This window comes from Ixodes scapularis, unplaced genomic scaffold (assembly GCF_016920785.2).
Source record: "Ixodes scapularis isolate PalLabHiFi unplaced genomic scaffold, ASM1692078v2 PGA_scaffold1__304_contigs__length_218370807, whole genome shotgun sequence".
Lineage (NCBI taxonomy): Eukaryota > Metazoa > Arthropoda > Arachnida > Ixodida > Ixodidae > Ixodes > Ixodes scapularis.
In genome coordinates this window covers 82,108,708-82,133,691 of record NW_024609846.1, presented here as the reverse complement: position 1 = coordinate 82,133,691, position 24,984 = coordinate 82,108,708, and the positions used below count along the sequence as shown (strand labels likewise).

The following is a 24,984-nucleotide window of genomic DNA, read 5'->3' as shown; positions in this document are numbered from 1 at the left end:
CGGCATTGTTTTGAGCTACCCCAACTAACTATATTTTCAGAATCTCTAGACTTTACCCTTTCCGGTCAGCCATTTAGTATTGTGAAATTCAGAATAGTTACTGTAAAATTGGCAAGAGAGAATGATGCCAAGATCACCATTCAAATATACCCATGCTTTTCAGTGCTGCGACGTCAGGGGAAGGCAGGCTTGCAGGCTCGCCGAGCAGTCTAAAAATGGGCTATGCCGAGCATTTGTTTCGTGCTGCTGTGCGGGTGCGCGTGCTTCCAAAGTATTCATTTGACACCACGAAACTGCTTTTAATCAGTTGAGAATGCAGTCTACAGTCCAAGGAGTGAACCCCTTTCTTCTGCTGATGTCACTTTTTCATTGTTGCTTTTAAAAACTTTCACTTTGAAAAATTCTCAATTTAATAACTTTGCGAAAACAAAATTATTTTAACCCAATATTTGGGTTACTATTTCAGCTATGTTTGTTGGTATGTGTAGCATATTTTGAGGTAAGTCCGGGACTTGGAAGAAAACACCAAGGTACACCTTTAAGGATGATGGCAATCTGAAACTTCTCTATCCCCGCCCAGATGCTTGAAGACCTGGAGGAGGTCCCCAAGCAGAGTGCGCCGCGGGAGGAAGTCCCAAAAGAGGACCCCGTCCCCGACGACAGTCCTCCCCCTCTGCCGTTCAAGGGATCCCTGGTGCGCGCTGTGCTTAGCGCCCAGCAGCCGGGCCCCCCAGTGGGAGAGGCGAGGGGGGAGGGCAAGCCCGTGGGCACGGTGCCCCCTTTCCGCACAGTGGAGGCCAGGGCCCCTGACCGGCTCTTGCCTGCCCTGGCGGCCCTGGCCGCACGCCTGGTGCGCCTCCAGGCCAGGGTGCAGGCACGTGCCCTAGACCAGCTGGCCAGCAGCAGAGCGCACCGGTGAGCAGCATTTTTCAACCCTTCAACAAGCTGTATAGAACAGAAGATTGTCATTCGAAAAGGGTTCTCCTTCGTTTCCTGCCTGCGAGTGGGTTCGGGCAGATAATGTTCCTAGTGCCACCTGTGGGAACACCTCCACGAGCAGTAGAGGAGAACCGTTTTCAAATGACGCTGTTTAGCGCAAACTTCTGCTCAAGCTTTGTTTATCATCAAAAGCACAATAGAATCAGCTTGCATTGCAGGCAAGGTGCATCCAACGCCCCACCTGTTCCGTCGCTTGTGTCGATAGAGTGTCACGATAGTGTAGCAAGCGCCACCGAGCGGACGCACTGCAAAAAGGCGCCAGGAGTTCTAGGAAGCCTGTCACCGGCTTTTGATTGTGTAACGTTGGCAGTAAGCACGGGCATCCCTCTACTCTGGAGCGAGGGCGGAAGTGGTCTGGTCAGGCGATCGAACACAATGTATGAACGCTGTAGCCAACTCGTTCTAGACGGGCAATTGTCTAAATTTGTTTAGAAGACACTAAACAGTCATTTTGGGTAAAACCGCTAAGCAAAATTCACGCTTTGCGTTTCTTACAAGTACTAACAATCGCCGTTGTGCAAGCGCATGATACATGTTCCATAAGCAAGTGCTGTGGTCACCTTTTGCTTCCAAGGGCCGTATGCGGTGTGCGCTTGGTGCATTGGCGCATTTGTCGCTACTAAGACGAACGCAGATGCAACAGGGGGCTCCAGTTTCAAGGAGTGAAGAGCTTATTGTTTGTCGATGGACGTCACGTGACATTACGGTGTCAAGTCGTGTTATGTCATGATTTAACGTTGCGTGATGTAACCACATGTGGCATTATGCGATGTCATGTTACGTTACCGTATGTGATGTCACGTCACATTAAATTTACGTCATGTTACGTTACATTACGTGTTGTCAGTGTCGCATGATCTTATGTACGGCCACAAAACGGTTGTGCTGATATTCTCTACTGTGGGGTATGTGCAAACGCACAATTGGACAAGTTTTAGGGAGTAGTTATTTTTTTTAAAGCTTTCTATGCTCCAAAAAATATGTTATGAACATTTTTAAGTTGTATAGTATTTTTATGACCTGAAAGGGCCACGGCGCAGGCCTAAATCACGAGTTTCTCGGGGCCAGGACTGGCTCCGGCTTGCCTGTTGCCTTTTAAATCCTTCCATTTTCTTTTTTTTCTCTGTATGGTGATGACGACGATGGTGCATGTGCAGAGAGTCCCTGGAGCAGCGACTGGGAAGCGTGTGCCGGGACCATGCGGGGTGCGGCCATCTCGGGCAGCAGCTCTCCATGAGCCAGGCACAGGTGCAGGCACTGGAGGCACGCCTACTCGAGCTCAGGGAGGCACACGCCAGGCAGGTCGAGGTGGGTGCCTTGTTTGCACTGTTGGTTACAATTCCTCCATAAAACAAAATGCCATTGTTTTTTTCTTTTCTTAATTTTAATTTTAAACATTGTAAATTTTTTTTAACTAAACTGTTCACTTACAGTAGAACCTCATCAATACGGTTTCTAGGGGACCGGGGAAATAAAATGTACTATTCGGGGAAACGTAAGGAACGAGAAGGCCATTTGGGAGAGCTAGAGATGAGACGGAGGGCAGCTGCTATGAAGCAATTTATTTCACACAAACATTCGTAGGTGTGATCTCAAGTATGTTGGGAAAAAGTTTGTAAACTATTGTCAATGTGAATTCGAATATGTTCGGAAAAAGCTTGTAATTTCCACCTGGTGCTTTGGGTGACTGAAGCACGGACGAGCGACCGATTCCTCTGCTTGCGGAGGGGCATTTGCCGATGTTCTTGTCGGTTCATCCCCACGCAGTCCCGCACAGCGCTTCAGTCTACCAAAGCCACAAAAAAAGTCCCGCTGGATGACAGGGGTCAGTGCATGTGCAGGAGAGCCTGTGGTGTGCCAAACGAGTTTTGAGAGAAGCTTTTTTTCCACAAATCCGGAGGAGTACCAGAACCATGCAGCGCATCAGCCTTGTGGAGTACACGCAGCCTCTCGTGTGTGGAACCAAGAACCCCGCGACAACGCAGACCAGCAAGCTAACAAAAACGGAGCAAAGCACAGTAATGCACCATCGTCGTGTTGCTCATTAAAAAAAAAAAAAAGTTGGATTAAATGCGTTTGAAGTAAAAAGTCTGCGAGTGAAAAAGTGCAGAAGTGCTTCGCTTTTTCGGTTTGTGCTTTTTACGGATTTTTGGCTAGGGTTCAGAAAAGCGTCTTCTGTGGCAACAGCACACTTTATTTTGACAAGCAAAACAGATAGTGCATTGTTCTCTTTTCTCCATCTCGTCCGTTCGCTGGTTTGTCTTGTCAGTCAATTCTTGGTTCCACGCGTGAAGAAAACTCCAGGAATTGTTCCCGGTTAGCACGGCATGCTCCGGTGCTCCTCCAGGTCCGTGTTGAGAAGCTTATGTTAAAACTCGTCTAGCATGCTGCACTCTGTCCTGCACATCCATCCAGCCTTTCATTCAGCAAGACCAAGATGCAACGAGGTTGGGCAAGAGATCTTTTTGCACCCGTGGTATATCGACGTGTTGCACGCGAGTGCGTGGGGACGAGGACACGGACAAACGCCCCTTCGCAAGCCCAATACTGTCGCTTCTACTCTGACCCTCCTCTAGCAAGACCACACTTCTGTTATGCTTTGGGTTGGTCAAGATAGTGGCGCTCCGCGCTAAGCCTCTCCCAATATTCTGCCTTGCACGGCACATGAAAGCAGCGCTAAACAATTCTTTTCCATATTAATGCAATGGCGCCGTGACCATGGCGGAAAACATCGCATTAGCTTTTGGACGACGGCGACACTGTGCAGTCGCTAAGTGGTTTGGTCCCAATCCTTGCCGTCCCTTGTCTCCCCCTCCGTGTGAATGTGCTTGGGAGGCGGACGATCCGCGGATGTGTCATCACGGAATCCATCCGCGAATCGGTCGGTGCTCTGTTGGCGGCTTTTTGGACGCAAGAACCCGGAAAGCAAATGCACTAAGCAGGAAATTAAAACGTGTTCCTATGCAAGATCGGCGATACCAACGCTTCTCAACATAAGAACCGAGAACGTATCAAAGAGGTTTTACTCTAATTCGGCCGCGTGCCCTCTCAGGTCGGCTCCCGTAGCAAGCTGCTGCTGCAGCAGCTGGATGGAGGACATCCATACATTCATACATAGAAATAAACTACCATATTTTCCGGTGTATACATTGCAGTTTCTTTCTACAAAATTTCTGTCACTGCGTCTTGGAAATGTTGTGACACATACATATGCTTTTTTTCTTTTTATGTATAGACCTTAACTGCACACGTTTGCCGAAGGGGTTATGTTTCTTGTTCGATTCGCTGGCACGAATATTGAAGCACTCCCACTTAAGCGCATGTTACGATCACAGTATACAGGGTGTTTTTACTTATTCTTTCAGATTTGTTTAAAAAAACCCGTGAAAGATACACTTATGCGGTTTGTGCAGGTGAGTTATACGGCCAAGAGCATATAGTATAGGGAGATAGTCGCAGCTATTAGTCAACTAATTAAGTAAAATTTGTAAATTAAATTTTTAATTAGTGCAAGTAGGCATAAAGTTCCAATTAGAAACTTGCTGCGCGTCATCGAAAACCATTAAATCAACTATTCTTAAAACGTTATAACGCCGGGGCAGCATTTTGACGGCGTGAACGCTCTATTTGGACGCGTTTCTAGATTTCGGTTTCTTATCAGAGCACATCTTTGCGCCCGCGGTCCTGCTCCCTGGTGGTCGCGGCGCAAAGCCACCCCCCCGCCTACCTCGTAGAATGGAGGGAAGTAGGGCGGATGTGTGTCGCGCGTCGCAGCCACTGGGGAGCAGGACTGCGGGCGCGTAGATGCGCTTCAATAAGAAATCGAAATCTAGAAACGCATCCAAATGGAGCATTTTAACAGAACGCCGTAAAATGCTGCCCCGGCATTATATCCTTCTAAAACGAGTTGATTCAAAGGTTTTTGATCATGCTCAGCAAGTTTCTAATTGGAACTATATGTCTATTTGGATTAATTAAAAAGTTAATTAGCAAATTTTACTTAATTAGCCGAATAATAGTTGCGACTATCTCCCTATACTAGTATGTACTCTTGGCTATATAACTCACCTGCACAAACCGCATAAGTGTAGCTTTCACAACTTTTTTTTAAACAAATCTAAAAGAAAAAGGAAAAACAGCTTGTGTTTACACGGGCTTATCATTGCAGTTTGGCCGCCCCGACTATACCGTAAAATTCCGAAAGAACGCCCACCCTAAATTAAGAGATAAATGGTGAAAAACATGGGGTGGGCGAAGTTTCGGGCCAAGGGCCAAAAACTACAAAAAAAATGGCTGCATTTGACAGATCAGCGGTGCATACGCATTTATTGCTCACTCGTCATCGCTAAATCCATCGAACGACTCATCGCTGTCGCTGTCAAAGACGAGTTGCACTACTTCGTCCACTATGCTCTCCCGAGCTTCGGGCCCCATCGCTGGTTCGTCGCTTACAGAGGCCAGGCGGTGGTTCAACTCCCCGTCTTCTGAGCCGTCGAGGCGTGTTGAGATGCCGCAGCGCTTGAACGACGTCAGGACGGCCTCCTCCGATAGAGATGCCCAAGCCTCGGACACGAAGCTGACGACATCCTGACGCGACGGCTTCTTGAGGTTCCCTTTGGCGGTGACAGCCCCTTCCCGCAAGAAGGAGGACCAACGATTCCTGAGAGCATCTTTGAAGGGCTTCATCCAGCACACGTCTGCTGGCTGGAGAATAGACGTGCACCCGCCAGGAATGAAGACAACGTCGGTTTCCTTCCCGTCGAGGGCCTCCCGCGCTGCCTCTGTCTTGTGAATGGGCGCCTGGTCCAAGACGAGCAGCCGCCTCACGTCGTCTTTGTTGGCACCCCACACCCTCCGCACCCATTCGAGGAAGACCGGCGTAGTCATCCATCCGTTCCTTGAACAGGTCACTCTCACATTTTCTGAAAGGAGCCGAGATTCGGTTTCATTCCAAACTCCGGCAAAGCCAACCACCAACAACCGGAGCAGCCGCAAACACGAAAGCATCGCCGCATCGCTGCGTAGTATTGACGGTATTGATGAAAAAACAAAACTTGTGACGAACCCATGCAGCGCCCTCTACTAGAAATGCACAAATACATGTGGAAGGCGCTTTTTATATCGTTCACAAAACAACGCTGTCCTAAAACTTTTTTTCTTTTTTTTATGCGAAAGGCGTGACTGCATGTTTTCAACTTATTTTTATGCTGAAATTTGTTTGGGCAAACCAGAAGTAACATTGGCCGCACGCGGAAATTGAGACAATACCTGGGATTTGAAGTGCGAACAGTGCCCTTGGCGGGATCCGGCCCGTCGGTTCCTTGAGCACGATGAGAGCCGGGAGTTTGATGCCCGCAGCTGTTGCACAGAGTGCAACCGTCAGTCCACGACGCGCCCAGCCTGTGTTCACGATGCGGATGCTTGATTCGCCGGCAACGTTGTTTGTCCGCTTGGCTGGGCAGTCCATGCGTACCATGGTTTGGTCCATGTTGGCTATACTAAAGTTGGAGTAACTGTGCTCCAGGCGCAGGCTTCCCACAGCCCTCCGGAAGACGGAGATTGCGTCAGCGTAGTCAGCCGGCAGCTTCTGACTCTCGTTCGTCCCCACTCGCATCGACACATTGAAGCGGGCTTTCCAGCGGGCCAGGTAGTGGTTCGAAGCTTCGAAGTTGCCCAGGTTCATCTGAACCGCCAACTTGCGTGCGTGCTCTTGAAGGACGCGGTTGCTCACCGCTCGCCCCGCCGCCCGCTCGGTATCCAAGAAGTCCATGAGTGCTTCATCGAGCTCTTCGCTGAAGACCGGCCGTCCGTTGTTGATGGCTCTCTTGAATTTGTTTTTGCCGTGGCACTGCTGCAGAAGGGACTGGTAGTTGGTGCTCCATTCGCGAACACGTTTCCTGTCCAGCTCAAAATGTCTTGCAGTTTTGCTTACGTTGTCTCCATTCTTCTTGTGCCACTGGACAACTTCCACCTTTCTCTGGATGGTGTAGCTATTCCTCATGGTCGATGCTGGAAGCGAGGGCAGGTGAACAGCTGCGGGGCACGCAGAGGAATGACTGTCTACTAGTGTGGAGTTTGTTTGCTTGAGCTGTTTCTTCTTTTCCTTTGTACCCGGACGTCTTGAATGATTCACTTCTAGTTCGCCCTTATCTTATCAATCTAACCGGAAAAGATCTTCTCTTTTGTTAGAAATCGGGTCACTGGCGGTGTTTGCGGACGAGTCATCGGTTTTTCCAGAGGTATGTTCGCGGCGGGGGCTTCCCGGGCTTTCGAATGCGTCGAAGCTACTGCGATTTTTAGGGGGTGGGCGATGTTTGGGAACTTTATTAAAATATATATTTCGTCCAAAAAGGTGGGTGGGCGAGGTTTCGGGCGGGGGCGTTCTCTCGGAACTTTACGGTATACGAAATAAGAAGTGTGAATTATAAAAAGATTTGATTTATATTCCAACCAAGATCTTTTTTGTGAAAACGGCATTTATAGTGGGGTGCAACTTATAGACATTTTCCATAGGAGCGCCGCCATCTTGAATTGTCGTCACTTCCAGTATGGGCGACGAGAAAATAGTAAAACGTTTCAACCTGTAAATAGTAAAAAAATAAAGGGGAGCCAAAACGAGAATGTGTGACGGTTAGGCTTATATCCTAAACGTCTTCTATTGGCGTGGTGACGGCAAAGTAATGTTTTCGCCCATACTGGAAGTGACGACAATTCAAGATGGCGGCGCCCTTGTGGAAAAGGTCTATACAATGGTGCATTTTATTGATCAGAAAACACGGCATGTTATTTGAGTGTGAAAGAACTCCATGTCATATAAATTGACCCGCTAGGATTCATGCGGGCGCACATTGTGCGGCACCGCGAAAGCAGAAAAGTCTGTCCGGGGACCCCAGGAATGACAAAGCGTGGGTCGTTGGATGCCGACTTGAGCATACACGCGGGTTTGTGTCCAAGGGCCGATAGTGGCGTGCCCCTGAGGGCGGCTCCCATTGCATTGCAGCTGCTGCTGCAGCAGCTGGAGGAGCAGAAGGAGAAGCAGCGCTGCCTGCAGGCGGTGAACCAGGAGCAGGCCAGGCAGCTGCGGGAGGAGCTGCTGCCCCCACAGGGCTTCCTGTGCCAGGCAGACGCCATCTGCGACCGGCTCCAGCTCAGACAGCAGGTGGGCCATTTATTCTCTACTCGTAACGCAATCCACTTAACAAGGGTGCCACGTATGACGATGAATTTCTAGAGGATCGCTAAAGGGTAACTGCAAAGAAAGGAAGTGTTTTTTTAAACAGCCTAATTGGGACAAGCATGTCACAAAACAAATCTTTCGTGAAAAAAAAATTTTTTTAGCAATATTTACGCTACAGGACGTGATTGGAGTCACAACCTCTCCACATTTGAAACTCCCGCTCTTTCGACCCGCCTGGAGGAGGAGTACACCTTGCCCTTGGATTCTCTTGGATTGACTTGGCTGCGGAGTACGCAGTGTCGACTTCAGGTCGCGGATGGGAGGAGGAAGAGGAGGAGGAGGAGGAGGAGGAGGAGGAGGAGGGAGGGATGGAGGGGGAGGGAGGGAGGGAGGGAGGGAGGGAGTTAAGGGAAGGTGCCGTTGATGTACGCTGGAAGCTAGAGCCGGTTTGCTTTCGTTGTATTTGTTTGGTGGGTGAAAATCTTGCAACAACGCACAATCAACATGGCACCGGTATTGTTTTGGTTTGACGGGACGCAAGAAGCCTCCGCGGTTTGCGAGCACATGTAGCGAGGACATGCCCTGAGAAGTGCCTCTGAGATGTTCCCAGGAGACGGAAAGTATCATTTGTAATCGTCGTGTGTGCTTTGAAAGCGAAGGGAGTCACAGGGTCCACGAGTGCACAACCACAAGCCAACGTTCACGACAGTACTGCTTTGACTTCGGCGATCTCATTCTGTTAGGTGCGACACCTCAATGCGACAAAGAACTGAAACGTTCGTGGTGTGTGGTGCGGGGCTTGGAAGTAGAAACCCACACTAACACGGAGCGCAAAATGGTTGTTGTGGGGTTGATATTGAACGGGTTCAGCCCCGTCGTCGTCAGCTTATCTGGTCCAGCTGGTCCGAGAGGACGCAGCGAGCTGTGGTTGCGAGCGTTTTTAAACTTAAATCTTCCTTCGTTTCTTTTCAAAATGTGGAAGATTCCCGACACATAGCGTGAGTAACAAGCTGCGGGGCGTTTTCAACAAAATTATGTTGTTTGAATTGAACAATGGACTCCAGATTGTTGTCCTAAATCTGCCGTTTTTATACTTGGTGTTGTTAGACTGCGTTTGCACATTGACGTGTTTGCACAACGACGCATACTGCTCGAGTAGATGATTCAGTCCTGCAAACGACCGGTTATACAGAATTTCAGGGAAACTTAAGTCACCATTGATATTTTCCTGTAAATCTCGTGCGAGTTTGTAGCGCTCATCATGCGGTGTGAATAAATTTGGGCAAGATTTCCTACCTGCCCACAGATGCATGAACTGAGACCATTTTTTACGTAGTGAACATAGTGCTAGTGCTTTTTCTTTATTTTGGGAAGAGGCGTTGGTGCATTTATTATGGTACAATCACTTGAGAGTTCAGAAATTGGGGAAGGTGACCAAGCTTTCCGAACAGTCTCTCTCCTCTCTGGCACTGCCCCAAGTTGCAGTTTCAGTAGGCATACCTACTAGCAGGGACAAACTGCTCTAAAGCAGGTAAAAGATTGGGAAGTCAGGACGGTGCAAACTCCATGTTTCGCAAGATGACTGGGGAAGTTCTTTTGCGAGGTATGCGAAATATGCAAACAATTTTGTTATGCCCGTCGTTAGCGTCTCTCCAGCAAGACGAATAAGATGATCTACAAAGGCGTTATCCCAAGCTAAGATTTACGATAACAGTACACATTCAAATGAAACAACTTAACGTAAAATGGTTCGGAAGCCAAGAAAAAAAATTAAAAAATCTGTCTATAGCAGAATTTGGACGTCCGAAGGCTTCTGCGGAAGGGTGTTACGTGATAATCGGGTTTTTTACGTATCAGCTGTGTCTCAGTCGCGGACATTTGGTGCACCCGGTGCGAATCCCAAAATGACGAGAACATACCTGGCCTCGTTTGTCGTTATGCAAATGCCCGATTGCCCGCAGCCAAATAGCATTCAGCTTGTGATCTTTCGGGGCAACATGGCTGCTGGAAGCCTCGCTGTCATGATCACTCATTTCGCAGCACTTTACAGAAGAACAGCCCCGCTTTACAGGAGGTGGCATCTCCAAAAAGTCGGCATTTGCACGCGCAAGTGAAAAAAAAAAAAAAAAAAAAAGCACGCTAAGAAAGCAAAGCGGAAAACAAAAGTAACAAACCGGGCTATGAAAGCCAAAACCCCGCGTCGCTTCCTATCACTAACACTGCGATAGCCCTAAACACACACTACTTCACTTCAGGAAGTCTCACTCAAGCACCTGGATCAACACAAAACACTGATCGCTTCGGCGAAACGACTAGTCGAGGTAGGCGAGACAGGCGGGAGTAGAGACATCGGCGGCCATGAAAGAATGGCGAAGCTTTTGTTTGTTATGGTATGAATGCAAATGGAAGAGCCCTTCTTGAAAACCTTTTCTAAAAAATAATAACTCTCATTGCATGGGTTATTCTTGAAACGTAAAAATATGCCGCTCAAAAGGAATTTGCAACATATAACAAAGGTTTAACAACCAAGATCGAAGCTGTCAATCAAACTCTTAGCCAATGATGAGTATGGCAGCCAATTGGTGCTAAACGTCACGGAACACCAACTTTGTGGTGCGTGATTAAAAACGGACGAAATAGCCGCAAACTAAAATCAGTCTCACACAATAAATATTGCTCTAAAAATTGTTTTTTCTTGCGGAAAAATTGTTTTTTGACATGCTTGTCTAAATTAGGCTGTTTAAAAAAAATATATATTTTTATTGCAGTTACCCTTTACGTTTTGCATTGGGGGTCAGAGTGAAAGCAAAACCACGTATAAAGCGACAAAGTACCTTAAGCGTACGGTCACAGATAACTGGCGACGACAGAGGGATGAACTGAGAAGACTGAAGGTGTAACGTGGCAGACTTGCGCCGAAACAAAGTGCAATAATTGATATTGGGCTCTTTGTTTCTGGCGTAACGGCGAGGCTCAGCATTAGCATGAAGGTCCGTTCATGTAGCACCGTTTGCTTACACTGCGTAACGTTACGGGAGCTTACGTTAGTCACCAGGACCTGTGTACTCTGTGTGAAGCATGGCAACCAATTGAAGGTGTGACATTACACGCGACTTTCGAAATATGGATGTTCCGGTGATTCATAACTGGGATTCCGTGTTTTTGGAGTTAATTTCTCTCGAAGTTTGGAGGGTGTTTCTCGGAGTTTATTTTTCGCTGAAAATTGGGCGTTTATCAGTTTATTTTTGTTAGATTCCCAATTCTTCGAAATTGAAAGTTTATTCTACTGTGTTCTTATATTTTTAAAGATGGGTGATTTCAGATAAGATCGACCAAAGGATGGCTAGTCGACATTTTCAAATCAACTGATGTTTTTATATGTTATTGTCTAGTGTCTGGTATCAACGAATCCAAACTTAGTTTTGACTAGAAAAAATACTTGGGGACAGGAAAAATCGTAAGGCATGAGGTGGTGGACAGTTGCATTAACGCGCACTGATGGAGGGGGCCCGTTTGAGAGTGAATAACTAAAGCGATAACATTAGGAGAACTGTAATACGTTTTAGGCGCAAACTATGGGTATAGCTTGCTTGTAATATAAAGTAATCATATTTATTTAAAATTTATTTATTTTTCTAAAAATTGACAAACATGCCTGCTCGAACGACAAATGGCAAACTTTGGAGGTCTGTATCTCATGAAATAATTTAATCATTATGTTATAATTTGCAGATATTATTCTACTAATATATAGCTAATATTTAAAAAATAACTAAGGTATCTGTGTGATACAATAGTTAGGATATATTTAGTCAAACATGGAAAAAAAATCAAACAAAGAAAAATTCCGATGCGAATAAAAAAAAAAACACCACCCTCGATTTTTTTTAAATTTAGGTAACCTGTTATACTCTATTTCGGCATTCATTTCCATTAAAAACATGTTGCATCATTTTATTGAGAAAGAAGATACAACTCCCCAAAGTAGGGTCCTTTTTCAAAGCCTACACTTAGCAGTGTTTTATACAAGAACTGACTCTGAGTTCCAGTTTCATGAAACCAACACACATCTTTTATATATTTTTATTCAGATGAGGCCAATGACAACTAAAGAAATCGTTCACACACTTAAATTAAGGAGAAACTACTGTGTACAAAGAGGTATCATATTACGGACTAGTGATCCGAGAAAAGATCATGCAACCATCGGCCACTAGGAACTTTGTTTACTTTATTCTCCTGCGACACTATATGCTATTCCCTCTTCCACTCTACCTTCATCTCTCTCTCTCTCTCTCTCATATATATCCCTGATATATATCCAGAACAAAAACATGTTCAAGCATTCCCTTTCTGCGTGGTAGTGTTCTGTGGCTAGCGAAAATCATTTCCTCGCTAAGCTCACGATTATGGCAAAATAGTTGCCGGAAACCGCAGACGACACTCGTCGCTAGTTCTGGCAAAACGGCCGATACAATCTTTTTTTCGCATTTCCCCGCTCGCTGTCAAGGACAAGGGGGTTCGCTTCAACCAGCAAAACATGGCCGCCGACGCCTGTTTACTGAGCAGTCATGCCTGTCGCCATCTCACTCGCTGGCGTCACGGGTGATAATATCAGGCACAAAGGGGCACACCAACCGGCAGCATTATCCCCAAATACTCGAGCCTCGCGTAAATACATAGAGTGTAAACGCTGTCGCCATGTTATCGTAGTAAGACCCCCCCCCCCCCCCCCCCCCCCTCCCCCAACGGGGGACTGCAGTACGCGACGGCGTACTAACACAACGGCGACGATATCGACATCGCAGGCTCCGAATTTTCCCATAGTTCTACTCCACGGGCATTTCTCGAAACGCTTGATATTGTGTACGCCCGCCTGGAAGGATTTCAGGCGCGTAGTTAAGATAAAGGCGGTTCTCCGCGGCAAAAGAAAGCAATTTCACAAAAGCTTAAAAGCGGCGGCGACGCGTGTGCGGTGAACGCTTGTAGTTTTGGTGTAGACAGGGTGTGTGTGTTCTCGTTGTTGACACCAGCCGGCGATAAGGCACTGCAGGCGGTAGCTCAGTACAGCAAGGGCTAATCCGAGTGACCATCAATGTAACCCCACCGCCAACCCCTCGCGAACCGGTCGCCGACATGGCTCAGGCTGTGTCATGAACCACGTGGTAGAAGCTCGGGTGCTTTCATATCAGCGCGTGGAGGGACGACAGTGCGATTCCGGAAAGTCTTTTTCGAAGGCCGCTGACCACAATTTTTTGTCTGGAGACTTTCCCTCTTTCTTCCTTTGACGTGGATCAAGCTTTGCCGACAGCCTCAGTTGTGACCTCTCTTTTCAAATGTATGTTTGCAGTGAGTTCTCCTCAGCCTCGGACTTGTCACTTGTGCACCCAGTAGTTCTTTCACTTGGCAATTATATGCCATCAGTTGGGGTTTAATTTCTATTATTTATGTATACATTATGAAGACGTCCTGGAGCTCCGAACGAGTGTTTTGTGCAGATTACTTTTGCAAACACAAAAAGACTATACCAAAGCAGCGGAATTTTCGAAGTGTTGGCGAGTTGGACCTAAACTCGTTGAAGCAAAGTCTTCCGCCTGACTGTTCCACCAAAGTGAGTACGACGGACTACCTGTGCTACCATTGCTTCATGCACATCACTAAGGAGATCTCGATGCGAAGCTCAGAGCAGTGCCCTGACATATTTGTGCCAGCTGAAGAAGCAATTGAAGATCTAAATCGCAGCATACTACCTACAGATGTGTCGCCGCTGAGACAACCAAGCGTCGTAAGAAGTCGGGACAGGCCTGCCTATGTCAAGAGAAAGCAGACAGAACTGGAGCAGGTTGCTGTCAAGAATATACGCTCAAGGCTACGTATTGCGTACGACAGGGACGCACCATTGGGGTCGTCCGAACCAACATGCTCCACATGCACTGAGTGGGTGGACAACTTTCGGCAGGCCTTTGAAACCGCCACCTCTCTCCGGGAACGTTGTCAACTGCTTACACTCCTGCCGTCAACACTGACGAAGAATGAGGTTCAAAAGATGATTCCACAGGCCTCAATGTACCTCATCAGTAAATCCCGAAAACTCAAGGAAAAGCATGGCGTGTGGTATGAGCCGGATCCTTACACGAGGTGCAAGGTGAGCCCTGAGAACCTGTCTGCTGCCCTAGAGTACTTCACGAAAGACGAGCTACAATGTTCGCGCCAAAGTCCCAACCAGAAGGACGTCATCTCTGTCATGCTCAACGGAGAGAAAACGTTCGTGCCAAAGCGCTTCATGACACGCTCAATACGAGAGGCCTTCCGTATATACAAAGACAAGCATCCCGATTCCGGCGTTGGGCTAACGAAATTTTATTCGTTGCGCCCTAGATGGGTCCAATGTATTCCACACCAGGAAGTGTGCGTTTGTGTGCGCTGCGCCAATTATTATTTTTGTATTGCCGCTCTAGAGAACGTTACAGGCTCAACATTCAACACTGGTGAAATGAACTCGGCATTTCTGTGCGACCCAGCAACAGAACTGTGCCTTCAAGGAGACTGTGATCACTGCCCAAAAGGCCAGTTTCTTACACTCCAGGAACTTGATATCCCGGAGGATGAAGAGATTGTGCTTGCAACATGGGAGTCCGGCGACCTTGTGAAAAAAACTTTGGAACCTGAGACTTTCCTAAAAGTCATCCAAGTGACGGTTGGAAGTTGGGTACTTCACAACCATATCCGGCAAACGCAAGGTAAAGCGATCTACGATGCAAAACAGTGCATGCAACGCGGGAGCATTGTCTTTCATTTTGACTTTGCTGAAAACTGGACCATCGTGCTTCCTGAGGAAGTGCAAGCATATCACTGAAAAAAAAAACAAGTTTCGATATTTACATGTGTAGTGACGACAAGAAAATCTACAAACAGCTTTGCCATCATCAGTGAGGACCTGTGTCACGACGCCGCTCACGCTTGCTTGGCTCTAGAAAAAGTGAAGGAGTGGGTTGAAGACAACGTTGCGGTATACTCGTACGTGACGTACGTAAGTGACGGCGCCGCCAGTCATTTTAAGAATCGCTACCAGCTTCACCAATTTGCAAAGGACGATTGCCCACAAGCCCAGTGGTTATTTTCTGCATCTGGACATGGGAAAAATGCACGTGACGGAGTTGGCGGACTCGTGAAGCACCAGGCCACGCTGAACAACCTGAGAGAACGTTCAGTAAGCGCAATTCAGACGGCCAGGACAATGGTGAGCGTTCTATCAAAGAAACTGAAAGGCGTGCATTTTGTATATCTGGACGAAAATGAGGTTGTTCGGTATCGTGAACAAAAAAAAGAAGAGTGGCTGACGGTGCGCGCCTTCCCTGGCATTCAGTCTTGACACGCGTGGCGGCTCAGCAAGTCATCAACAGAAGGGACCTGTGACGTATATGTAGCACGGACAGTCGGATCTGCTTGGAAGCAACTTTATTAAATGGGTACAGCGAGGAAAACCTTAGCGTAAAGTGCCGAATTTGATTTCCCAAGGACTGCTCATTTTGAATGCAGGGACATCTTATTTATCACATTTTTCTTCACGGGGTATTTAACCTACTGTTTTTGTTGGTGGTTACTAATAATTTTTATCTGATCACTATAAAAAAAATCCCAAAATGTTATCCTCGAGCAGGATAAAATATATCGGCTTGCCACGATTCATTCATACACCGAGAGCATCGAAGCTGCTCCAGTTAGGCACTATGGCATCCGTCACCTGAAATTGTTTGTAATCGTAAATACACAGCCAACCTAAATATCTTACTATTATATCTTTGTTTTTGTGTGTGGAAGTAAAGTTATTTATTTTACTCTAGATGTAAAATATACCGGAAGGTACAACTTCACACTGCATCATCTTTTCTCAAATCATTAGTCTCTAATATGATACCACTTTGTACGCTTATGTAAAATGCTGTATATAGTTTCTCCTCCCTTTTACTGTGTGACCGATCGCTCTTTTTATCAATGACCTCATCTGAATAAATGTATATAAAAGATTTGTGCAAGTTTCATGAAACTGGAACTCAGAGTCACTTCTTGTATAGGACACTGCTAAGTGTAGGCTTTGAAAAAGGACCCTACTTTGGGGAGTTGTTTCTTCTTTCACAGTGCAATGATGCAACATGTTTTTGATAGAAATGAATGCCGAAATAGAGTATAACAGGGTACCCAAATTTAAAAAAAATCGAAGGTGGTGTTTTTTTTTTATTCGCATTGGAATTTTTCTTTGTTTGATTTTTTTTCCATGTTTGCCTAAATATATTGTGACTATTGTCTCACTCAGATACCTTGTTTATTTTTTCAATAATAGCCATATATTAGTAAAATAATGTCTGCAAGTTATGTAATAATGATTAAATTATTTCATGAGATACAGATTTCCAAAGTTTGCCATTTGTCGTTCGAGCAGGCATGTTTGGCAATTTTTAGAAAACTAAATAAATTTTTAATAAATATTATTACTTTATATTACAAGCAAGTTGTACCCATAGTTTGTTTGTAAAAAGTTTTAAAATTCTCCTAATTTTATTGTTTTAATTATTCACTTTCAAACTTGCCCCCTCCATCAGTGCGCGTTATTGCAACTGTCCACCTCTCCCTGCCTTACGATTTTTCTTGTCTCCAAATTTTTTTTCTGGTCAAAACTAAGTGTGGATTTGTTTATACCAGACACTAGACAATGTCATATAAAAACATCAGTTGATTTAAAAATGTCGACCAGCCACCCTTTGGTCGATCTTATCTGAAATCACCCAGATATAAAAACAAAATGAATAAGGTCTGGGTACCATGAGCCATTTTCTCAAGGAACCTCGATGTGCTAAAAGGCAACCCCCTTTTGTCAGAACTAGATTTTAAAGGAAACTTAAGTGGCATCTACTGACCTTGTGCTCTGATAAAGTTTAATCATAGAACACCATCTTTTTTGCTTTTTATTTCATCATTGTGACCTCAAAATTTTGAGTTTATCGGATAAATTCGAATTGACAGAAAATCTACTGGCGAGTGCTTTTTAGATTTTTTCCTATTCATACAACTAACATGGAACCCTATTCACAAGGTAACTTAAGAAAACATGAGCTAATGGTCCTGTGTGAATGGGCCTTAAAGGGGTGGTGCAACGATTTTCGGACCTCGGTCAAAGATTTCTGGAAGTTGCCCCCTGACACTTCTGAAGTAACGAACAGAAAACCGATTTCGCCTGCGTGTCCTAGTTGTTGCGTAAAAAAAAGATAAAGATTGGCATTTCGGGCACCCCTCAACTCACTCCCAGCCTTCAGGGTTACAACTGGTCGCACTCCCAGTGACGTCATTCGGAGTGCCGTGTAGCTTCCCGTGTGCTATCTCGGAGGACGCTTCCCCTCCTTCTCTCTGCGTACATTAGCTGGCGCTATGCTGCAGCTTAGAGCCGAGCGAGGTCACGTAATCTTTTCGCCGTAGTTCCTTCGGCTGCCACTTGGGGCTGCAGGTGGGGGAAAAAGCTCGACTTTCGCTTTGCGATTATGCAGCGGAATCGCAACATTTTCAATGAAGGGGGTGTTTTCTCTATCCTCCGGGACACAATAAACAACGTAAAAATGACGAGATGCAAATTCTTTTAATCATAAAATCGTTGCACCGCCCCTTTAAGACTCCCCCAAAGCTTTGTGCTGAGGCTTCTTTTATTTGCACTCCATATTCGAGGAGCTCAAAGCCAGAACAGACAACAGCTGCCAAGAATGAACTGGAACTTTCAGTGGGAGCAATGGATGGTAAAAGTAAAATCTAGTTTGCTTTTCCTAACATGCCAGTGCGAAGCAGCGAAATTTGACGCTCACGCCGGTGCAGAGCAATAGAGCCCGACACGCGCATCGCAAACACGCCGCTTGCGCTGTACAGTTATGAGCTAGGAACTCGACTTGAAATGAAACTAGAGGAAGAGGCGGCACCGAGCCACTGTGCTCAACAGAAGCATGTTCAGAAGAAAGAGAGGGAAAGACGAATGGGGTGTTGTGGAAACCTGTATTCTTTTCAAGCTTAGCTCAAGGTCATGCCTGATCCGGAGCGAAAGTGAGAAGGCGGTTGCAGCCAGGCTGTCTATAGTCGGTTACAAGTCAAGAAGGTAGGAGAAGCTCCTCCCACAAGCGTGATGCGCCCGTTACAAATCCCTCCGCAGTCGAAAGAAGAGTTCACTGGAAACGCCCCTTGTTCCGCTTCAATGGATAGATATTGGCTACAGAGTGATGCCAACTTATCTCCGATCCCACTTTTTTAAGAAAGCGACCTTTGTATTCATCGGAGGGGGAACCGAGCCCTGAAAGCAGCCTTTGTATATATCGGAGGGGGAAGGTAATCCCCGAAAGTCATATTTGTTTCTATCGGAGGGGGGAAACTCTAATCTCCCTCTCGTGGCTTCCACAATGCTAAGTCAAAGTCGAAAGATAAAGCAAATATGCTACAGAATGGCAAGACCCTCCTCGCGCGTTGGCCGCGACGTCACGGAAACGATGGGATGCTATTGGATGCGGAGGTGGCGGAGGGATTTACGAGTCCCTTTGGGGGGCATTTGGCGCTACCTTCTTAACCTGTAACCAACTGTAGTGCACAGCAACAATCGTGTAGAGAGTGGACTTTTTAAGAAAAAAAATAAAACTGATTTTTTTCTCTCGATACATTGCGCTTGTCCAGGTGGAAAGCCTGAGGGAGGGCCTGGTGCTGAGAGAAGAGCAGCTCCGAGGTCTGGCCAGCAAGTTCTCCCGCTTCAAGCAGGCCTACGAGGACAACTACCAGAGGGCCACCGAGGACATCGACAAGCTCGACACTATGCTCGAGAGGGTCATAGAGGTAAGTGGGGCGACGGGGGGAAGGACACGGTCAAATTTGGGGGTTTCACGTGCCTAACCAACGGCGGGGAGGGGGTGCGTCTGGCATGTCCCAGCGAAAGACAGGAGTAACGTAGATTACTCGGGGATCTTTTGACGTGCAGTCAAACTCTTAATTACCCCCCCCCCCCCCCCCCCCCCATGGATGCTTTTCTGCAATAAACCTCAGTCAGATTGCGGACACCTTGGCCAGGATTCGAACCTGCCAACTGTAACCTTGTCATCGGAACATCACTCCAAAAATGTAACGGAGTTACGGTCGGCAAAATTTTATTTTAACTTTGGGAGTACTATTTTGTTTCCAAACCCGTAACCAGTCACGCCAGCCTTAACGCCAGTTCTCAAACCGGGCTCCTAGGAACGTAGTGGTTCTTTAGGGTTCACTGACGGGTTCCTCGAGCTCTCAGGTTTCCTCCGGCATGCTCGCTCCGAAGCAAAGTGTTTCCATCTTCAACTCTAGTATAACTTTGAGCAAAACACTCCGTAGCATCTTCACGGCCGTTTAGCAAAGTCCGCAAGCCGCTGCACCGATTCTTCGCGTCGGTGCCGGGACCAGGAAATGTTCCTCGGTTGACAGTCGAGGCACATAGGGGTTCGTCAAACCTCAAGATAAGAATATTTGAGAACCCCTGCGCCAGGGGTTCCGCTTGCGCGAACGTACGTATCCGTTTCACGTTGAGGGACCCGACGATGGTGTGCGCAGACGCTGGAGACGGAGCCAGAGGCTGTGTCATCGTGTCCTGCACTGCAGCGGCTGCTGGAGAGTCTCCGTGGGAGCAGCAACTGCTGGGGCTGCCCCCCGAGGCCCCCCCCGGGGCGCCGGCCAGACTCCGAGCCTTGAAGGGCCGTCGCCCCGCAGCAGTGTTCGAACGCATGGCCAACCTCGAAACGTGCAGCGGCCGTACGGCGCCCCGGACACTTTTTGCGGCGTATCGGTTCTCGGTCGCACGCGCCTAGTTCCGGGGCCCGCTTGAAGGAGTAATTCACTCTTTCCGGCGTGGTGTATAGCTGCCGTTTTCCGCGTTCCGAGCAAGCCAATCCCGGGTGTTGTGGCAGTCGTCTCAACACAACTGATTTGCCATCCTCTTTTTTTTTTATAGCTGAGCGAGCAAGTTGGCTGCAGTGAAGTATCTGCTGGGTGGCGTCCCCCAGACAATTTAAATGAATCATTGCACTCATTTCCCATAAGCAAGAAGTTACACAGAGGAAAGGGAAAGACATACAAATGCATGAAAATGCGCGGGACGCTGTTTTACTGCGCGGCAAACTGAAGGCGCATACTTTTACCTGCAACATTGTCATGCCCATTATCGTGACCCAAATTGAATGAAAATAGGTGCCCACTCGGGACAGTGGCAATGGAGTGATTGCCTCCATTTCCGCTTCCAAAGATGGCAGACGAAAGGGACGCTTGGTTGAGCAATGGCACCCCCTATAGTCGTTGGAACGTGTGAAGGCGGTAGCACGTTCAATCGTCTACCTCGCATATTGGAAGTGTATGTCGTCATCGTTTAAGGCCCTCAAACGTCGAAAACAATCCAGTGTTTATGTCCGTGAGGGGCAACGCACAATTTTCAAAATTTCAAAGTTCTAAATGATTCCCTTCCGCCGTATAAAACTTCTGTTTCAAACGGTGGGAAATGGTTTGAAATAGTCGCACATTGTTTATCGTGTCACCCTGACGGCACATCACTTTTAGTAGCACTGGCAAGGAGCAGTCGAGACTTTTAAAGATGATCCTTTACGAAGTGTTGCCGGACTTTTCTCACTTCTAGAAGAGACGATTTGCATTCGTGTAACAGCCAGAATAGCATTGTCGTGAATGATCTTGGAGCGTCGCAGAAGAGAAAGGTGCCAGTTTTTCTTTCTCTGGGCATGAACAACGGATGATTTTTTTTATGAACTTTTAGCGTCATTGATATGCTACCCTTCCCATTGTCATTTGCTTTTTCGAGTCCAGTAAGTGAGAGAAAGCAGACTTTTGCTGTGCATTGCCCCTTTAATATGAGGGCCATGCCACTTTCCCGATAGCCAAAATAGAACCACTTCCACTTTACTCCAATCGAGATTGCTTGCCATTTCTGAGCACTGTTTTTGCCTGTGCCACTACATATGCCGCCTGTTCCAAACGCTATTCCTTCATAAAAAAAAAAATTTAGTTGGTGTTAAGTATAGTGTAACGTGCAGCAAAAGTCTTTCAATGTAAGTGGCATCCGTGCTTCCCAAAATGCTACACTGAACTCTTCATGGGCAGCTGCACTGTTACACATGCACCAACCTGTGCCTCACCCCATACATACCTAATGCATGCCATGTGCATGAATTATTGGGCTGTGTAACTTTACATGATGGTGTCATCGACAAGAGATTTTTTGCCGGTGGCACGGTTTATATACCGCATTTGCATATGCGATGCTCAAGCCAAAGCTTCCAGTACAAGTCCAAAACAAAGAGCTGATTTGGTCCAATGAACTACCATAACAACATAGAAAAGCAAGCTCATCTACAATGTTGACCATATAGAGTTGAGAAAGGAACATGCTGAAAACCTCAGAGCGAGAGCCAGTGTTTTGCTGCAAGACTTGGCTTCTTCAGAGCCCTAATGAAGTAAGCAAAAGCAAAGCAAGTTAGTTGTTTAGCCAGTGGAAGGCCCGTCTTCCTTTGAGGTATGGCAGCAGCGAGTCGCACTGCAGATGAAGAATTTAGCCAGTGCAGTACGACTGCACCATAGAATAGCGATTACGCAAATGCACGTCCCAATGATGTCTCGGCAAAATACTGACTGCCCTTCTGTGGCTCCCAAGAGGTTCTTTTTCAAGTTCTTTCTACCAGCTTTGACTACCTCCATACTTTATCATCCACAATGTTCATCATATTCGATGCTCACATTGCTACCTGCTTAACGGGACAAAATTTAGGCTTGGTCGAAATCGTTCGTCTTGAAAACCGTGACCCAAATATAGGTAGCAAGTCTGCCGTCTCGCAAGCAAAACTTTTACAAAGACTTGCTCTCTTTGCTCCATCTGTTTGTACGGGTGCAGTTTGCGATTTGTTTGACGAAGGAATGGCACTTGGGAACAGGTGGTGGTAAGAATCTCATTTTTCGTCCATTGCCGTCGTCTGTAGACGTGAGTGCAGTGACATCCCTTGCTCACTCTGCGTCCTCGGGCTCAATGTTTTGAGTACCGTTAGCTGTAGCGTCACATTTCTTCCGCTATCTGAGTGCGTCTTCGACAAGCAAAGGTGGCACAGCGCACTTCCAGCACTGCGTGCATGTTTTGCTACAGAGCCAATGTCTGGGGATTGTCCCGGTTTATCGGGGAGTCTTGTCGGTTCAATTTTTTGTGAGCCCACGAGAAAGAAACTTGCAATATTCTTTTACCTGTGGAAATACTGCAATCAGTACTAGTGCTTAAAAGACCTCAACACCTCAAAAGAATTGTTCATCGATTGTGTGCAAAGCGCTAAAATATGATGTCGTGACACCCCTCAGTTGATTTTTCACTGTAGCCCCATTAATGTCACAACCACAGACAGGACCAGTGTGGAGGTAGATAAAGGACCCCGGAAATCCACGTGTTGTTTCACCTCCCCACAACTATATATACTTCAGCTGTTTTTTTTCCCCCCCAAGGCAAAATATGTTTGGTAGGCTGGCAGTCATGAAATGTGACGAAAATAATCTTTGGAGAAGGGGAACGAAGGACATACAAATCTCCACAAACACAACTAGCTGACTAGTGCGCGACCGAAAAAATCTGCCCGGTCCAGGTATTGAACCTGGGACCTCTCCATTTCCAGAGGAGCGCTTTACCGACTGAGCTAACCAGGAGTTAGACGTCAGTAGAGCAAACCAGGACCAGGCGTTTTTTTTTTCTTCGGTCGTGCACCAGTCCCTAGCTGTGCTTGGAGATTTGTGTTCATCCTTTGTCCCCCTTGTTCCCCTTCTTCAGGGATTATTTTCATCATTCTTGTCCAGCTCGCTTGCACCTTTGCAGAATTCAATTGCATTATCATAAAATATGGTTTGTGAATTTGATTACTTTTATTAATAATGTTTATTAGTTTGTTTCCAAGTGGCTGGAGACTTGTGGGCATCTTTCGTACAAATTGTCTACCACAAAAAAATATCTTGTCAGAAGCACCTTAACCCAGCCCTAAAAGAAAGGCCACTGTCTTTTTCTTATTTGTTTATACAAGTGGTCCTTTAATACTGCTTAGAATGATTCCACCCAATGATCACACTAAATAGATGGAGTAAAAGGATGGCATGCACCGATTGTTGAATATTTCGACGTGTCACGACGTAACTGAGAAATGTTCAGCAACAAGTGAAGCTTTAACTAGATGTTGAAATGTGTTTTTACATTGTTAAGGAATGAATTTGAGAAGGTAGATTTTTAGGCCACTTTTCTCTTCAAATTGCTACCCACTATTGTGAGAATTGTGCCATGCATTATCTTAGAGTGCAGCAAGTTTGAACAAAACGTATTACACGTCCAAAGGAGACGACGGAACTAGAGGAAATCTCCGACTCTACACAGGTTCCATTTCCTTGTGTCCACTCATGTTCCACCTTCACCCAGGGCAGGTGCTCTGGGCACTTTTTGTGATATATATTCATGCCAAGTTTTAGCAGGCAAGTCGCCGCTATTTTATGATATTTAGAGACTATTGTTTGCGGAAGACGGTGCCAGCATCGCAACGAAACTCGGCCACGGTTTCTTTCACCCCATGGGTACTTTGCATATACAATACTTAGCACAGGAGGATTTGCACCAGATATTAGCACACTTCAGTTCTATGCTTTTTACACCATTAAAACTTCCTTTCATTGGTAAGGAAAAGACAATTCCAGTACAATATTACTTCATCGATCCCTCCGAATTTCAGTACAATATGGGAAAGTATGTCGCATGCATGTCAAATGCAAGGCACATAGTATTATTAGAATTGGGCGAGTGTTGCGACCCAAATGATTCAAGCAAGAAGCTGCAAAGTTGTGCATGTAAAAAAAGAAAAAAAAAAAAAAAAGCTGTTGATTTGTAAACATGCATTACTTCATTGTTGTGACTGTGCATTTTATAGCATTGGGCTTCCCGATAAACGGGCATAAAAAGACCGTTTAAAGCAACGGTTATCTGGCACATGCTTGTCGGGTGTCGGAAACGAGAATAAAGCGGTGCTAGGAGTCCCCTTGTGCATCGCCGTGCACAGATTTCCATGATGTCGTCCCGAGCAGATGCTCAATCGGTGTCATTTGTGTGAAACCTGGGCACACCAAGCACCTCAGCACACCGGCAGTGTTTACGATACCCCTCATTTTAGTACACACCAGTATACTAAATATAGCTTGTTTGAACATTGGTTCCTACAAAGCATTTATGCCCTGCAATACTAAATATAGCTTGTTTGAACATTGGTTCCTACAAAGCATTTATGCCCTGCAATACTGCAGGATGCAAACGCAAAAAACGTAGCAGAGACGGAAGTTTGCTTTACAAAGAACATAACTGTGTACACTACCGTTGTGCGCTGTGGCGCCTTTGTTCTGCCTGTACATATATTTATTAGAAAGCCGCCCAAGGAAGCAGGCCGAATTGTTGCATGTCGAGCATCCTGACGTTTGTGTCGCACAACGACTGCCAAGCAGGATGCAATTGGTACAAGGTGAATAAATTGTTTTTACCTCTCTCTATAGATTTGTCAATCTGTGCAAATAGGTAGCGCGGCAATTTCTCGGGCAGCTGTCGCTTTCGTGCCAGTAACCGTCCGAATTTGTTTAGAACAACGTTCCCAACCACCGAATCAAGCAGAGGGCACGGTACTACAAAATAGCCTATGTAGCTCTGTTATTACCAATCAGGATCCAGAGAAGCGCGCCAGGACGAGAGCACCTCCCCCATGCCGAGAAAG

The 24,984-nt window shown here is 46.4% G+C and overlaps 1 protein-coding gene across 1 annotated transcript in view; it reads left to right on the top strand.

Annotated features, from left to right (window-relative positions):
• Window positions 1-24,760, top strand: part of LOC8033094 (early endosome antigen 1) — a 44,856-nt gene extending 20,096 nt beyond the window's left edge. The window contains exons 8-12 of the mRNA XM_029993649.4: window positions 581-915; window positions 2,157-2,307; window positions 8,000-8,158; window positions 18,875-19,030; window positions 19,772-24,760. Of these exons, the coding sequence (XP_029849509.3) occupies window positions 581-915; window positions 2,157-2,307; window positions 8,000-8,158; window positions 18,875-19,030; window positions 19,772-19,909 (939 nt within the window). The 3' untranslated portion in view covers window positions 19,910-24,760. The remainder of the gene's footprint in view (window positions 1-580; window positions 916-2,156; window positions 2,308-7,999; window positions 8,159-18,874; window positions 19,031-19,771) is intronic.
• Window positions 24,761-24,984: the final 224 nt, after the last annotated feature.